The 17,889-nt window shown below is 52.4% G+C and overlaps 1 protein-coding gene across 3 annotated transcripts in view; it reads right to left on the bottom strand.

The window, feature by feature from the left end:
* Window positions 1-17,889, bottom strand: part of Dot1l (DOT1 like histone lysine methyltransferase) — a 39,794-nt gene that overhangs the window by 15,812 nt on the left and 6,093 nt on the right. For all 3 annotated transcript variants that reach the window (XM_021204379.2, XM_029542072.1, XM_021204378.2), the window contains exons 2-9: window positions 13,266-13,309; window positions 11,821-11,895; window positions 9,560-9,623; window positions 8,455-8,683; window positions 6,480-6,574; window positions 5,913-5,975; window positions 1,612-1,667; window positions 897-976 (exon numbers count right to left, since the gene is read on the bottom strand). In XM_021204379.2, the coding sequence (XP_021060038.1) occupies window positions 897-976; window positions 1,612-1,667; window positions 5,913-5,975; window positions 6,480-6,574; window positions 8,455-8,683; window positions 9,560-9,623; window positions 11,821-11,895; window positions 13,266-13,309 (706 nt within the window). The remainder of the gene's footprint in view (window positions 1-896; window positions 977-1,611; window positions 1,668-5,912; window positions 5,976-6,479; window positions 6,575-8,454; window positions 8,684-9,559; window positions 9,624-11,820; window positions 11,896-13,265; window positions 13,310-17,889) is intronic.

Genomic DNA, 17,889 nt, shown 5'->3' with positions numbered 1-17,889 from the left:
GTGTAAACCAAAAGCCCTGTTTCTCTGCGGTCATGGTATTTATAGAGCACAGAGAGCACACAGGGACAGCACTACAGCGTCAATCAGTGGCGGGCAGGGAAGGGGCTGAGGCTGGCTGTGGCACCAGAGCCTGGACCCCCTTAGGAAACAGGTAGTAGACAAAGACTGGATGACTCACAAAGTCACAGGCTTACCCCAAACAGGCAGCATTAAGACAGGAGCTGATGTAGTAGTGTACACTGTGATCAAGTTCAAGACTGGCCTGGGTCTCAGCTAGAGCCTGCCTAGACTGGGACCCTATCTCAAACCACCAATGAAGGGATGAAGAAGGGAAATAAGGCAGGAGTGAAGCTTAGTGGGGAGTGTCTGCTGAGGATACAAGGCCCTGGGCTCATCCCCAGCACCCCAAAGTAACTAATCCCCACAGCAGACAGTTGGCCCATCTGTGACAGCTAAGAGGCTGTAAAGTGTGGGTATCCCTGCTCCCTGTGGCATGACAGCAGTGTGCAATACAGACCACAGTACAGACAGCCCTGGCCCTCCACAAGGGACAGCATGTGCTATATGCAACTGCTCATTCTGGAGCAATCCCAGGCAACTCTCCACCATGAAAGGTTAACAGGCACAAGCAAGTAGAGATACACCGTAAGCTCACAAGCAAAGAGCCCTGGTGTGCCCTGGTGTAGACGGGGCTGCAGGAGACGCTTCTGAGCTGGGTTAGCCTTTCAACCGTCTGCTGGCTGCCTGGGATGTGTTGGGGCAGAAGTGCCTCTGGCCACCAGGACCCATCTAGCCCAGGAGCTGGGGAAGGGTTGCTGAGGACCTCTCAAGGAAGACTGATGTGCCTGCATGTCCCTCTGGACAGGGCGGTGGTACGAGGCCTGTGGATGCGTTACCTTCCTTCATGTTTGCGAATCGCTCCTTCAGCTGGTGATCCACCTCAGGACCAAAGGCAAAGTTATTCACAAATATAACACTGCAAAACAATGTTCCAATTCAGTAAAATTGAGGCTGTGCATGGAAGTCCCAGCCAGGACACAGCCTGCTGCCGGTCCCTGCTAGGCACTGCCCCTGCCTGCCCACCCACCTGAGCTGAGCAGAATAAGCAGGAAAGCAGGGGCAGGAGACAGGTACAAACTGCCCCATGAGGAGGCTGCAAGCTCTGGGCCAAAAATTCAGCCCAGCCCGTTTTGAATATTGATGCTTCTAAAACAAAGAGAGTTCCTGGAAGCACTCCCTACCACAGAGTTCAGGGACCGAACTGCCCACAGAAGACAGGGTAGACACAGGGAATGGGTAAGGGGAAACACTGGCAGGCAGGTGCAATGAGTGTGACAGGTAGGTACTACTCCCCAATAGAAAACACAGGGGTGAGGCCCCAAATCACCTGGAACCCTGACAGACTGACCCCATAAAAAGACAGTACAGATACTCAAGGGGACCAGCACAGCTGGGACCAAACACACAAGAGCAGGACAGGGGCCACAGCCAGATCAACACCAAGAAGTGGCTGGCACCCTTAAAGCAGCAGACCCACCCCACCCTCCACAGCAGCCAGCCACATCTGGAGAGCAAGCCAGAGGCCCCAGCACAGCCAGCAGCCGGCCGTACCTCGTGTTGGCGATCCGTTCCCTCCATTCCTCTGAGAGGAAGTCACCTCGTTCCAGCTAAGGAAGAAAGGAATATGTTTACTCACAGGCTTGCTTGGTTCAAACCCAGTTCCCGCAACTGCTGTGAGAGACATGGAATGAGCTGGGTCTCAGGATGGGAAAGTGACCGTGGACAGCTCTATAAAAAGCAGGGACTGAACCCCAGCAGGAAGCAGTATCCACTCAGAGACAGACAAGAGGCTGGCATGGGTCCAGCCACAGTGCTGTGTGCTTGGCCAGCCAACCCTCCCTGCACCCTGAACCATGTCCCAAGAAGAACAGCATCACACAAGCCATTTGTTGACCCTACAGACATGACACTTATCTATGTGGTTAAGAAGCCACTGAACCAATCATCCCTATCCCTTGTCACTGTCCACCATGGCTGTGCCTGAAGATAATGAGGTTGCCTCGGTATATCTTGGGTTAATACATGTTTGCCACACAACTGACTCCCAAACTGTGGCCTGCCCCCAGTGTCTACCAGCACTGATGTTATTCCGCCTCCTTTAGGCTCAAGTATGTTGAAGGAAACAGCTTTATGCTAACTGCCCAGAGCCATGACAGTCAGAGACCCAAGCAATCTGGATTGTGTGTGTGCTCTGAAGACAACTGCGGAGGTGCTGGGCATGAGCCCGAGGAAAAAACAGTTTGCCCTACACGGAGTTCACGGGACTAGCAGGGTTCATGAAGCCCAAAAGGCAGGGACATCCACGGACAGACGGATGGATATACGGTATAGTCTGTCCACATGCTGGGAGGACACTTGGCAATGAACAGGAGTAAGGCTCTGATGCACTCACTACAGGACAGTTTGGGATACCATGACAGGCAAATCTACTGACCATAAGTGAGTTTATGAGTATCAGGGTTTATGGGGAGACAGGGATATTAACCATGCATGGGTCATGGCAGCAGCCCACAACAGGCGCCCCGCGTGCTGTGGAGTGATGGGGTACTACTCACAGAGCAACAGGTTCAGAGCCACTTCCCACCCCGTTAGGACAAGGCTGAACCTGCCCAGGGGGAGCTGCACAGCCTCTGTTCTCTGAGCAGAGGAACCATATGCAGAGCAGGCCTGGACAGCCAGAGCCCCTGTGGGCTGAACAGCCTCTGAGCACATCCCCAGGTCCAGCCCACCTCTTTACCCCTCAATGACCTTCTGAATCTTCTTTCCTCTGTTGTATATAACATTCAGACCTAGGGAAAGGGGCTTAAGTCAAGTCCCCAAAATTCAGGGCAATCTCTGGGCCCTAGGGGATCTGGTCTCTGGGACTCCAACTCCCCAACAGGAGGAGGCTTCTAATCTAAACCACTGGAGTCAGAAACCAAGGCCCTGCACCATCCTTACCACGCAGCCTGAGCTGATGAACTTCCTGCTGTGTGTCCACTTACACCCTAGGTGCTGGGTTTCAGAGTTTCTGGATGAGAACACCCTACCAGTGTGTTTTGAGACTTCCAGGGAGTTCTGCATGCCCAGATGGTCTCCCTGGCTCCTCTGTAGGCCTTGCCTGTGGCTGATGGCTGGGTCCTGCTCCTGCAGCTATAGGAATGGCAGTGTGCTGACTCCACTCCAGGAATCTATGTGTGCCTGCTATGGCCTCTGGGGCCCACTGTCCAGAACAGTCATCACCCTGCAGCCGTGTCAAGTGTGGAACCAGAATTCCTCCCTTGCGGATCCCAGTGCTGTCCTGGCAGGCCAGGCAAGGAAGCCTGGGGAGACAGCTAATCTGTGGCCAGGGATTCTCAAATTCCGGCCATCTAGCCAGGGCATAAACAGCCCTGCAGGGAAGCCTCTCCAGTCAAGAAATCCCTGAAACTAAGCACTGGGCCTTCCCTCCCTCCCTCCCAAACATAAAGCAAGAAGGGTCACTAAGAGACACTGTCACACCAGCCAGGCTGCTGAGCTACCAGGGAGAGGCTCAGACCTGAGCCACCTGGAAAAGACACTCGGGCCTCACACTGGCTGCAGGTTGTGCAGCACACTCCAGGTCCCCAGCTCTCAGACTATCACCCATGCTGGGAAGAGCCTTGATGATGTAGCTGTCATTTCTGTTCCTCTAAGTAAACCCTCACCCACACTCTTGTAAGTAACCCCCCAAAAAACTTAAAAGTGTTCACCAAGCTGGTCATTGTTGGTTCCCTAACTGGGAAACATGTTTCCCAACGAAGTATCATACACATGGCTACCAGCACAGCAAAGGCAAGGGGGGGGGGGGGAGGAGCACACAGCAAGTCAGCATCTCTGAAATGACTGGAGAAGAATGACACAAGCCCCACAGAAGCCCGGGAAAGGCCAAAAAAGGTTACAGTGAATGAGACCCAAGTCACCATGCCAGACACAGATCCAGAACCCATCCATTCAGCCGGGAACACACAAGAAGGGAGGTGCTAAGACCCAGACACCATCCCAGGCACACTCCCTATGGGAATGCCTCAGCAGGACTGGCTCCCCATGGGATACTTTGGCACACCCAACTCCTATGATGGGGATGCCGAGGCAAGCTTCGGCCAGCATCCCAGGAGTCACGGGCTACTCCACTATCCTCCAGGGTCAATAGTCACAGCCCAGAGGCACCACTGAGAAGAACTACTCACATACTGTACATACAACTGTGGCTTCAAGGGTGATAGAAAGTCACCTGACGTGGTGGGTGTTGGTGGCGCATGCCTTTAATCCCAGCACTCGGGAGGCAGAGGCAGGCGGATTTCTGAGTTTGAGACCAGCCTGGTCTACAGAGTGAGTTCCAGGACAGCCAGGGCTACATAGAGAAACCCTGTCTCAAAAAGCAAGGAAAAAAAAAAAGTCACCTGACATCACCAAGCCCAAGAATGTGAAGAGGTACAGTCAGCAGAGATGAGTATGGCCCAATATCTGCCCCAAACTGGATTAGGGCACTTGGAGGATGGGAGAGAGGAGCCCCAAAAGCCCTGCCTGGAGGCTGGTGTGGGCTGGGAAAGAGCCAGGCTCCATTCAGCCACTAGAGGGAGTAGCTGAGCAGACAAGCAGGCTGAAGCACAGTAAGGCTTGCATGGTGGGTGGCAGCATCTCTGGCATGAGGCAGTTCTGGGCTATTTTTAGGCTCCCCTGGCTTTTCTCCTGACTGCTTCTGAGCAGGACTCACAGCTTGCCAAGCAGACACAGCATCAAAGTCATAGCACTGTGCAGGCCAGGCAGGTGCTGACAGGCCAGGCAGGCGCCTACACAGCCTTCTGGAAAAGGCTGGCAGTCACTAAAGGTACCATGGGAAGCCAGAATGGACACAAGCAGAGGCCCACAGTCACTCTCTATTCCTACTGCCAGGGTATGTGTTACAGTCACCAAGGCCTCAAAAACTGTCCTTTTCCTTAGTCCTTCTCCCAGCCATAAGCCTGAAGCCCATGAGGAACCAACAGCCAACATGACAAACAGCTGTGGGCTTCAACCACATGGGCCAGGTCATTTAACAATGACAAGCTCAGGAGGAAAAAGTGACGAGGAAGCCACTCAGGACTGGCAGGGTCTTCCTGAAAGCTGTGGCAATGACCAACAACTCCTCTGTGGGTGTGGAGCTAATAGGCCCCCAGCAGAAGTACAAGACGTCATCACCATTAAAGTGCATGAGGAAGGCATTACAGTTAATGTATGCAGAAGGAAGGCACAAAGTCTCAGGAATGGACCCATTGGGGAACTTTTCATGGGTCCCAAACACAGGCATAAAGTGGGCCTCTCTCCTAACGAATGCCTACAGGGGAAGAGAAGACTTTCACCAAGAAGTGTGGATGAGCAGCTCTTAAGTCCCATTCCAGAAATGGTGACAGACAAAGAAAAGCAGAGCAGAGTGGGTATCATCCACTCACAGCACAAAGGCACAGAAAGTCACTGAAGGTTGCCCCTCCCAGCTGGCCCAAGGTGGCCTAGCCAGATCTCTGCATCCCAACGGTCTTAACTCTTACACCCTTAATGCCACAGGCTACACTGGGGTACAGCTCAGCAGAAGTGTGCCTGCCTTGTTTGTGGGTCTCGGCTCTACCAAGCTAAATATCTGTTACCAAGGTCCATGGTCAGCATGTACTAAGGATGGTTGCCCAGGCCAGGAAAGCAGGGGTGGACAGGACTGTTAAGGCTCTACAGCCAACTCCAAAGACTGCACTCGCTGTCACAGAGGACCATGGCCACAGAAGACCATATACGGTCACTGGGCAAAACTGACAGTGGTTGAGAGAGGAAGGGAAGGGGCTGGGCTGGGACAGAGGCCGAGGGCATGGAGCGATGGCACTCACTGTGTATTCTGCATGCTTTTTTCCATACCATTTCATCCACTTCCTGAACTCTCGGTCCATGGTCTGAGGGGAAAAAGGCATACAATCTGTTACAAACTCAGGGAGGCCAAGGCAGTGGAAGGCCCACGGGCTCTGCAAGATGACACTGGACAAGATAATGGTACCTATCTACAGCGACCCTGCTGAGGCACACACGGGGAAGGAGGGGCGGGTGGGGGGGACGAAACCAGAGGCCATGGTAGAGTCACAAGGTTCCCAACCCTTCAACAGAACCCCAAGATCATCCTCTCCAGCCCCAGCAAGGCTGAACCCCATCCTGGGTGGAACAGGGGCTGGGGGTGGGGGACACACCCACAGGAATGTGCCCTAGGAACTCATAGGAACTCATCCTCTCTCCTGAGGAGGCAGCCATTCCCACCAGGACTACACGGTGTGCTCGTGCTGCAGAGGCCACCAGGAACACACAGGCACTCTTAGGAGTGCTGGGAGTCACAAACACAGAAGCTCTTGGCCTGGAAGATGCGCCCAGACAGAGAAGCCCTAAGCAGCAAGCACGTGACTGCTCACCTCCGCGTACTTGGCTGGGATGTCCGCTTTCTCCACTCCGTAGTGATGTTTGCAGTTGGTGGCCGCAGCAACCTGAAGGACAACCTGCCCCACACCTTCAGCCAGAGAGACATTCGTCAGAGTCTGTGTGACCTCTACAGAGACCCAGTGGCCCCAGCCACATGACAATGTCCCTTGGTGTCAGAAAGAAAGCCATTCAAAGGCACAGACCTCTCACCAGAGGATGCCTGTGCCGCTCTAGTACCCACAGTGCCATGTGTGAAGCTGCAACCCTCGGCAGTTTGGCAGGGCCTGGCTGTTCCCACATGAAGACGGCCCTCAGAAGGTCCTTCTTCACCTGAGTCATCTCCTGGACAGCTGTAACTACTGAGATCGGCAGGTACCCTGACCTAATATGTCTGCTCAGGGATGGGAAACCCCAGAGGCTGCAAGGGTTGGTGACTGGCACCTGCTGGCCCCAAGCAGAGAAGCTAGGTCAAGAGTCGAGGCGCCCCACCCCTGCTTGCAGACCAACTCCACATTTCAGGCAGCACACACGGGCCACCTGACTGTCCTGAGCAGTGTTTTCAGTAATAAATAGCATGTTGCTAGGACCCACAGGATAGAAAAGCCACATCTGACAAACAAGCACCTTAGGAGATGCAGGGACTAGCTGGAAGGCATCCCGTACACAGTGTTAGTAGAGTGAGCTCCTAAGTCACAGTGCCTCAGGATAGGCTCTCAAAGGTTAGGGACCCAGGAGGCTCAACCCTCACAGCTGGATTAGCAGCTTCTAAAAGAGCTGGAGAAAACAACTGTGTCTTTTCCAGCCAGCACATTCTGCTCCATCACACTCAGGAGAGATGGCATATACTTGACAGTTTTATGTCAACTTGACACAAGCTACAATTATCTGGAAGGAAGGAACCTCAATTCAGAAAATGCCCCCGCTGGGCGTGGTGGCGCCTTTAATCCCAGCACTTGGGAGGCAGAGGCAGGTGGATTTCTGAGTTCAAGGCCAGCCTGGTCTACAAAATGAGTTCCAGGACAGCCGGGGCTATACAGAGAAACCCTGTCTCGAAAAACCAAACAAACAAACAGAAAATGCCTCCATAATATCGGCTGTGTCTTAAGTAGTGACTGATAAGGGAGGACCCAAAACATTGTGGTGGCCCTGGGTTCTATAAGAAGGCTGCAGGCTGAGTGTGGTGATGCACATCTTTAGTCCCAGCACTCAGAGGCAGAGGCAGGTGGATCTCTGTGAGTTTGAAGTCAGCCTGGTCTACAAACAGGGTTTCAGGACAGTCAAGGCTACCCAGAAAAACCTGTCCTGAAAAACCAAGAGAGGGAAGAAGGGAAGGAAGGAAGGGAAGGAAGGAATAAGGACATAAAGAGAGAAAGCTGACTGAGAACGCCATAGGGAGCAAGCCAGTAAGTAGTACCCTCCATGGCCTCCACATCAATCAGCGGCAGGAGCTGCTTCCAGGTTCCTGCCCCGTTTGGGTTCCTGTCCTGACTTCCTTCAGTAATGAACTCTGATCTGGAAGTGTAAGCCAAGAAACCCTTTCCTTCCCAGCTTGCTTTTGGTCATGGGATTCCATCGAAGCAATAAACCCTAAGACATGCCCCAAGAAAAGTGAACACCATCAGAACCACAACCATGCAGGCAATCCAGCAACACTGCTGTCTGTGTATGTGACTGTTTGTCAGTGTCTGAACCAAGTGTGCGGTAGCACAGAGCCATGACCAGACACCTCAGGATCACGATTCTGGTTAAGCAGACACAACCCAAGAGCCACTAGGTCAAAAGCTGGAGCAAGCGTGAACGGGAGGCCCAGGGCGGAGGGCTCTGGGAGAAGGCTGAGCAGGGAGGTGGCAGCAGGAGCCGCGCTCAGCCAGTGTCCTCTGTGAAAAGACCATCTGGGGACTAATGGGCAGCCTTGGGTGCACTGCATGAGCCAAGGTCGGCTCAAAGACCACGCTACAAGACACTCACCACTGCCCAGGTCGACAAACAGGTCATCCTCTGTCATCTTGATCTCATCAATCATCTGGGCCACCAGGTCAAAGGAGGTCTCCCCATAAACCTCGGGGGAGAAAGGCTCGTAGTTGTTAAGCTTCTCCGGGTCAGTGACAGAGTGGTTATAAACCTGCTGCAGGATGTGCCGCAGGAGTCCATTGGACGGCCGAGTATTCAGCTTCATGGGCTGTGTAGTGCCCTTCCACTGGGGACAAGAGTAGACATGACCCATTATACTCAACAGCAGCCAACAGCACCTGTCTGGCATCTAAAACTGGGGAGGCTGGGGCAGGAGGAACACTGTCACTTCAAGGCCAGCCTGGACTACATGCTAAGATCCTGAATCAAAAACCCAAAAGGTTGCCAGGCACTGGTGTCACACACCTTTAATTCAGCACTTGAGAGGCAGAAGCCAGTTGGTGCCATCTGGGTCTTGATGTCCTGCCACTTGACTTTCCTGCCTCACCATGTGTAGTGGCTATTCCTGGTTGTCAACTTGACTATATCTGGAATGAATTACAATCCAGAATTGGAAGGTTCACCAGTGACCCTAATCTGGAGGCTGGGAGATAGAAGTTTCTGACCTGGATCTTAGTATGGAGATCTTGAGGCATAGTGGCTATGGATTCCAGAAGATTAAGACAGGGAGATCTCCAGGTTCAAGGTCATCTGGGATTAAAGGTGTGGTGGCGCACACCTTTAATCTGGGTTGCACCTTCTGCTGGAGACTACATAAGGACATTGGAAGAAGGAAGGTTCTCTTTCTCCTTCACCTGCTTGCTGTGTGGGACTGAACAACTGCTAGATCCTTGGACTTCCATTCACGGCTCTTACTGACCATTGTTGGGAGTTGGACTGCAGACTGTAAATCATCAATAAATTCCTTTACTATATAGAGACTCCCCATAAGTTCTGTCACTCTAGAGAACCCTAACTAATACACCATGCCAACAGCTCTCCCTACCACTCTTTCACAAACTGCAGGAAGTCCTAGTGCTTGGCTGCCCTGGGAGGCCCACGAGCCAACACCATGTGCAAATCCAGTAGGAGTGACCAGCCTTGCAAGTGGGGAGCCACTTACCAGCTGGTGGATGCTATCGATGGCCCGGTTGTATTTGTCACACAGCCTCTGCATGCTTTCAAAACTGAAAAAGGAAGGAGAGAGCGTGTGTATGAGAGAGAGTGAGTATATGTATATTATTGGAGGCCATCGGGCTCCAGAACACCAACATGGCCGGCCAGCCAGAGACTCTGTGCTTAGACAGTCCCTGGCCACTGGAACAAGGCCAAGGGCAGTTTGGGAAGCTCGACTTCACATGTCAATTCCACAGTCAGACTGTCACTTAGATGAGGAACTTTAGGAGCATGTATGTCATAACTATGACCTGGGCGAGGGCTGGGGAGATGGTTTCAGCAGCTAGTGAGCTTGTTACTAAGTATGAGGTCCTGGGTTTGAGTCCTCAGAACCTACCTAAAGCGGGGCAGGATGAGGTCCTGAGTTCTCCATCCTTCTAAGGAAGAAGGGGGCAGGGTTGGCATGTGCAGCATTAAAAACCAAGAGACCATCTCAAATGAGGTAGAAGGTGGGGGCCTAGGCTCTCCTCTCTGAGCTGTAAGGAGCCTGTGAGACAACAGCATGGCGCACTGGCCCACAGACAACCCCAGCTCTCAGGAGGTGGAAAGATGCAGAGATGGACAATATTACAAGTTCAAGCCAGCCAGGGCTACACAGTGAGACCTGTCTCCAAAAAAGAAAAGAAAGTGAAGTTGGAGCATGTGAGACAGCCTAGCACAGCAGTGACAGCAATGGCTACCTCTGCAAGAGTATTCAGGGTCTGTTCCCAGCACCCACACACAGAAGCTCACAACCAGCTATAACTTCAGCTCCAGGGGACTCTATGCCCTCTGCTGGCCCCTGTGAGTACAGCCTGAATATGTTGCAGAGACATACAAACGGGCAAACGTTCACACTCAAAGTAAAAATAAATGGAGCCTTTTAAAAAGGAAGCACAAGCGGGCAGAGTGCCTTGGATTGCACGGGCAGAGGAGGCCCTGCCAATCTCTGGACTTCAGGCCACCATTAGCCAGAACCAGGTGCTGGGGTATCTAGCTTTTAGACAGGCCTGGGGCGGGACCCCTTAATTACCTGGTTTCTTTGAGAAGACCCCTGTGCACTTTGATCACCAGGGAGCAGAAGCACAGTTCTCGGGTGAGAGTGCTACTCCACACCCCACAAGTCCAGGGGTGCCCTAAATGCCCAGGAGGAGACTCGTGCTGGGGACAGGATGCTCTGGAACACTAAGACACACAGGCAGCCCCCTCCCCATGTGAGGGAGTCACACAATGCCACTTGATGCCCTGGCACTCTGGTGTGTTACAGTATGAACCTGGACTGGCCCCAGTCACGTGTCTTACACCTTTCTTTCTCTTAAAAGGAACCCAGGGCAGCAGCAGCCCCAGAACAGAGCATGGCATCCCTGAACCAGGAAAGACCAAAGCAGGGCGAGGTGTTGGCACACACAACTACAGTCCCAGCTCCTTGGAATTTGGGTCATGTGAGCCCAGGAGTTTGAGGTCACTCTAGGTACAGTAAGAAAGCCTACTCTACTATCAGAGGGGTGAAGGGTGTCACTGCGAGGTTCTGGGTGGGTTCCTCACATGGAAAAAGTCATTTCCTGAGGTCCAGGAGCTTCACAGAGGAGGTGAGATGGAGGGCTGAAGTTAATCCCAACTCTATAAGGACACAGGCTCCTGCCTTGGGGTAGCAGTGAACTCCAGTCCACTTACACCCAGATGCTAGTCATAGGGCAAGGGGCCCAGCCAGCGGACTGTCCTGTCCCAGTGTCACTAAGGCTGGCAGGAATCCTTTCTACTAATGAGGTCATAGGTCAAGCAAATTTTTATTTTTTAGGCAGTGTCAAGAATGGGCAGGCTCTGAGCAGGAGGTAGAGCCTGGGCTACTCTTTCTCAAAGAAAAACAAACCTGGCTCCAGGCAGCATTCCAGGGATGCCTTTGCTTCCACACCCACTCTGCTCAGAAGGAGAGGCCTAGGTAGGGACTAAGGATTGGCCTCACCCAGCCCCTATGATGGCAAGGTGGAGGCCCATCAACACGGCACTGGCAGGACCTGCTGCTAGAAAAAGGCCAGTAGCTCTCTCACCAGCCCTGGTAATCTCCCACCTATCAACTCAATTTGTACAGTGTAGGAGTTCCCAGTGATTGCCTTGCTCCTCCAGCCAGATACACTCTTCTACCAAAAGAGCTTCCAGAAGGAAGCATAGCAAGGGCGTAGGCAGCTGGGGAGGCACAGCTCGCAGCCTGCTCCGTCCCTTCCTGTTCACCTTTTGGTGTCGTAGTCAATCAGGACATAGTTCTCCATGGCCAGCTTGAGATCTGGGATTTCCTCGCAGACCCACCTGAAATGGAACACAGAGGTGTTGCTGGCCTCAGCAAGCTCTACAGAGTGTATGTGTGTGTGAATGTTACTGTGCAAGTTCATGAGGAGCTATTGAGAAATCACAGATTTTGAGGCCAAGGTCAGTGTTGGCACTTGGAAAAGAAGTAAATTCATATATTATGGTAAAAAGCAAAATATTAGCCAGGCTCAGTGGTACAAGCCAGCCAATCCAGCACTGTTGGGTGGGGCTGAGGCATAAAAGCTCTAAATTCAAGGCCAGTCTGGGCTACATAATGGGACCTTTCTCCAAGGGGGAGGGGGGAGGAAGCTGGCAAGATGGCTCAGTGGGTAAAAGCAACTGTGGCACAGAACCAACAACCCAAGTTCAATCCTGGAGCCTACACAAGGAGGAGAATTACACAAAGCTTCCCTCTGCCCCCACCATGTGCTGTGGCATGTGTGTACACTGACAAATCAACCACACATAAACATGATTAAAAAAAAAAACTCTGGGGGAGGGACCAGTTTAGGATATAAAACCCCGCCCCACCCCGCTACCCCCCAGACAGGTTTCTTCTACACAGCCTTGACTGTCCTGAACTCACTATACCAAGGGGCAAACCAGGCTGGCTTTAAAACCACAGAGATGCTACTGCCTCTGCCTCATAAGTTCTGCTGGGTGCCACTCCAGCCAGATACACTCTTCTACCAAAAGAGCTTCCTGGAGGCTTAGACAGTTGGCAAGGGTGTGGGTGGGCCTTCTTAGGTTGGGTACGTATGCACTTGTAGATGCTATGGTGACATGTGTACCATAGCACATACAGAGATCAAAGCACATCTGTAGCCAGTCCCCTCCTTCCATCTTCATTCACATGGCTTCCAGAGATGAACTCAGGTCCCCAGGCTAGCGCTATACCCAACTTACTGGCCTCTTTACAGCCCCAGCTGGCTTGTAAGTCCCACTGCTTCCACTACCTCCACCTTAGAACACTGAATGGCAATCTAAGAGTCCAGTTTCTACTCTGCCAGGGCTTTCCCCAGTAATCTACGTCCACTATTATAGGAACCACAGGGTCCTTACAAATCCCTTCTTTCTCCAATCCAAAGGTGGGGACTAGTGAAAGGAAGATGGGGACAAAGAGACATCCCAAGTTCCATCTCAGAGGAGGGAGCAGCTCAGAGGCTGCACATATATGAGCTGGCTCCATCCCCACCACGGCAGGGGAAACAAACAACTGAGGTTTTCCCAGACAAGGGTCATGGAGAGATGCCTCTGCCAGGGCTCCTCCTGCCGCACTTCCCAGAGGTCCCAGTGAGGACAGTGCAGTAGGGGTGCTGGAACCTCGGAGGGCAGCCCCGAGCCCAGTGCTCATCCCACACAGTACTCACCGGATAGTCTCAATAATCTCATGAGCAGCATCATGGTGCTTGTCCTAAAAGAGAAAAGACTACACAGTTGGTCCCAACAACCACAGTGACACCCCAACTCCTCTTGTTTTATGATGCACAGCCAGTGCTTGGACCCTACAGAGATGCTGACCCAACACATTCCCCAGAGCTGGAGCCTGACTCAGCTCTGTCTCCCTGCACACCTGATCGGTGTGGGCAGATCCTACAGAGTCCCACTGGCCAGCATGTGTGCTACACCTGAAATCAAGCCTTGCCCTAGCATGACCACTCAGGGCCAGCTCTCAAATCTGTCACTGTAAGATGAAGCATAAGGATGCCAACTACTGACAGAAAGCGACAGAGGGAGGAAGAACAAGGAAGCAGGAGGCAGAGCACTCCGGCTTCCCTGGGCTGGCCAGTCACCCTATGAGCTTCCTGCCCTTCACATCCACTGGCCACGAGCTCTGCACAGGCCCAGCTCCACCGGAGAAGTGCGCTGTAGGGTAATGAAGGCAAATGTAGAATGATGAAGGCTGTAGGCCTGCCTCACGAGAACGGGACACACAAACGCCACGGCTAGGGCCTCCAGAGCCCAGGCTCTTCACTCTGCCTGAGTCCTGGTCATCACCCCTGCTGAAGAGGACTCAGTGCTGTGTCCAGCACAGCCACAAACTACATACAGATGAGAAGTCAAGTAGCCCTTGAACACTAATATGGGCTCTCACAGTGTGCCCACAACCCTAAGTCTCTAGACAGTCTCCTGCTGCGGTTGTATGGAGATGAGCACACTTACAAAGGGGTCAGGGGGTGTTCATGGTAGGAAAGCCCATTAAGTCTGAGCTGAGGAAGTGCATGTAATATCCATGATTCACATGTGCTAGGGAAAGAAGTCTAAACCAGGCAGCTGGTGGAGGGAACCCCAAGCTGCCTTTGAGTCACCCACACTCAGTAAGTAACCCCAGTGAACTCCCAGTTCTCCTAAACTATGGGATCAATTCTGTGGTTTGTGGTTGGTGCCCTGTCTGGGGTGAAGCAATGACTACACATAGGTCTCCCAGAGAAGCCACACAGCAGCGGGGAAGATGTGATGTTACCATTCCCCAATGCTTCACCTCGTCTTTCTCACTGTATAACAAAGGCACCAGACAATGTGTGCATGGATGTATGCCCAGGCAGGCAGGCAGGCAGGCAGGCAGGCAGACACACATACACACACACACACACACACACACACACACACACACACACACACACACACACTTTCATGTGTTCTACCAACTGTGAATACCCAGTGTACCCAGTCTCTTCAAGATCAGCCTTGTCCCAAGGTTACCCCAACTACCCCTGAGCACCCAGAGCCTGGGATATTGGTCTGACTTGCTTTGGAGACTGGGAAGAACAGAGAGAGAATCTACTCCAACACTGCTGGAAAGAGGGCCTACAGCATGCGATACCCATGCCTGGGCTACTCTCTGGTAACTTATTGGGCGTTCAACCCAGGTGGTTGTCACAGCACAAGCTTAGGCTTAGAAATGCTGTGCAGCTGAAGAGGCAGCTAGGTGGTTAAAGCACTGGCTACTCTAGCAGATGATCCAGGTTCAATTCCCAGCAACCACATGGTGGCTCACAAGAGCTTATCACTCCAGCTCCAGTGGGTATGATGCCTTCTTCTGGCCTCCATAGGCACTGCATGGACATGGTGCAGACAAACATGCAGGTAGCACAACTATACACAGAATTAAAAATAAAGAAAAAAGAAATGCCTGGCTCACCAGGTCTACATAATGGGACTTTGCCTAAAAACAGAGCAGAGGAAGCTGGACCTGGCAGCACCCACTTCTCATCCTATCTCTCTGCAGGATGCAGGCAGGCAGGCTGGCCTGGAATAAGACACTTTTAATTCCAGCACTCAGGAAGCAGAAGCAGAAGGATCTCTGTGGGAAAGCCAGTCTGGTTTACAGAGCTAGTTCCAGGACAGCCAGGACTATACGGAGAAACCCTGTGGGTTTGTTTTGGGGATGTAGTGGGACAGAAAGGAGAGAGAAGGGGAGAAAAGATTCTCTAGGCTAAGAACAGCTCTGGATAGTATCAGAAGGGCTCTAAACACACCGCTGGTCTCTATAGAAAGCCTGCTCAGCACACAGTTGCCTGCCATGCACAAGGCAAGATTCCAGCCCTAGTACTGTCAACAAAAAACACCAGCACTGGTGTGGACCTGTGTACTCAGGAGAGAAGCCACTGCCTCACCCATGCTCTAAGTCCCCAACACTATGTCCACTCGGTCCTGAGCTTACAAACTAAGAGGAGTTGATTCTTCCAGCTGTGTTCCTAGGAAAGGGCCAGGCATGCAGGTACCTGGGAATGAAGGGACTGTGCTGGGCACAGCCTCGGGAGCCTGCTTTCATGAGAAATGCTAGTCTCTTTGTACAGAGACAGCCCACATCTGGTGCAGCACTAGGAGCTCACTGCTGAGTGCCTAAAACAGTTTGCCCCTCTTCCCAGTGCTAGGGATGAAGCACCAGATCTTGCAAACCCCTGCTGAGCGACTTCAGTCCTTTTTGAATTTGTGAGCAGGATGGTCACTATAGACCAGGGTAACCTGAAATGCCTAATCCTGCCCTGGCCTCCTGAGTGCTGCTGGGGTCACACATACGTGCCACTGCACCAGACTTACCTATACTCTTGTCAACAAACTACAACAGCAGCTCATTTCTTCCACAAAGCAACACCCAAGTGGTATGGGGCAGTGGCACACCCCTTTAGTCACAGCAGAGACAGAGGCAGGTGGATCTCAGTGAGTTCAAGGTCAACCAAGACTACAGAGAAAGGCCCTGTTACAGAAAGAAAGGGATGGGAGGAAGGAAGCAAGCAGCAGGTAGGCAGGGCATGGTGGTTCACCCCTTTATAATCCAGCACTCAGGAGGCAGAGACAGGAGTTCAAGGCCAGCTTGGTCTACAAAGTGAATTCCAAGACAGTCAGAAAAACAAGGAGAGACCCTGTGTGGAAAAACAAAATACTCTCTTCTGTGGCCGCCAAATACCATTACAGCAAAGGTGTGGGAGGCTGTTCCAAACCCTCCTGAACTTGCCTCAACTGATGACCATCAACTGCTCAGATCACATGCAGGGTGACGGACAGCCAAACAGAGTATTGCCTGTACAAGGACAAGAGAGGCAGGAGCCTCACACAGAATCCCAGGACAGGTTCCTCGATCAAGGATCAGCTCAAAGGGGTCTACATCTCCATCCCAGCGCCAAAGACCCGTGGGGGAGAGAGCATGACCCCTGGGATCCCCCAGTGAGTGACCCTAAAGCGTACATCCAGCAGAGAAGCCTGAGGAAGCCTCAGTCATGAAGGCAACCATGACCTCAGTCATTAGCAAACATACTCCCACACAAAGAACTAAGAAGGCCGGGCGTGGTGGCGCACGCCTTTAAGCCCAGCACTTGAGAGGCAGAGGCGGGGTGATTTCTGAGTTAGAGGCAAGCCTGGTCTACAAAGTGAGTTCCAGGACAGCCAGGGCTACACAGAGAAACCCTGTCTCGAAAAAAACAAACAAACAAACAAACAAAAACAAAGAACTAAGAACCCTGGAAAAGCCCACACAGGGTTATGATCATATCACATATACAGGCTCAACCTGATGGGCTATCCTAAGAATGCATACCACATTCCAAGCTTGGGGTATGTCTGTTTACACGTGTGTAAGTACACACACATGTAAACACATAAACACGCAGAGAAAGGAGGAGGAGGGGAAGGGAGACACTCAGTCTATAACTTTCTGGTAGCTTTATAGTGGGGGCTCATGCAATCTCCCTGCCCCAGCCTCCCAGGCAATTGGGACCAGACACACCCAGCCTAGAGAACTTTTTTTTAAGACTTGACTCTGAACTCAAAAGTCCACAAAGGGACCCAGGGTCGGGCCCAGCTCCAGAGTACTAATTCACAGCACAGATGGGGACACCCAGCTTCCTGACTGCCCATCTTCTTGAAGGCAGGAGGCGAGTATGGGATGGGGAATCAAAGGTCCACAAAAGAAGAAGTGTCCTTGCTCAGCTACAAGGACAGAGATGAGGCCAGAGCTGGCCCATCTGTGCCAGCTGCCTGCCCTGCGGCCACAAGGGTTTCTGCTGAATGTTCCATGGAAAGCTGGCCTCTGAGGTCTTCAAAGGGGACTGACACCACCAACCCAGGTCTATTAAGTGATATAGGTTAGTCAATAGATAAGAGTGACTGCATGTTCACCATCGTGTCCTCCTTCTTGCAGGCCACTCCTCCTTCAGGGTATGAGGGCAAAGGACAGGGGCTTGGTTACCCTCATCTCAGGAGAGCTGGGACAAGCCTTCAAGGAGAGGGAAGCAGTCCTGCCCAGACAACAGCAAGATAGCATGGCACTGCATCCGGGCACTGGGACATGCGAGTACTGCAGGGACCACAGAGAGACCAAGAACTCACAGCACTTGCCCTGCAATCAGAAGGGAAGGTAACAGCTGGGCATGGTGGCGCACACCTTTAATCCCAGCACTTGGGAGGCAGAGGCAGGCGGATTTCTGAATTCGAGGCCAGCCTGCTCTACAGAGTGAGTTCCAGGACAGCCAGGACTACACAGAGAAACCCTGT

The sequence above is a fragment of the Mus pahari genome, chromosome 9, assembly GCF_900095145.1.
Source record: "Mus pahari chromosome 9, PAHARI_EIJ_v1.1, whole genome shotgun sequence".
Taxonomy (NCBI): Eukaryota; Metazoa; Chordata; class Mammalia; order Rodentia; family Muridae; genus Mus; species Mus pahari.
Note: the sequence above shows the minus strand (reverse complement) of the source record. Positions and strands in the feature narration are given on the sequence as shown.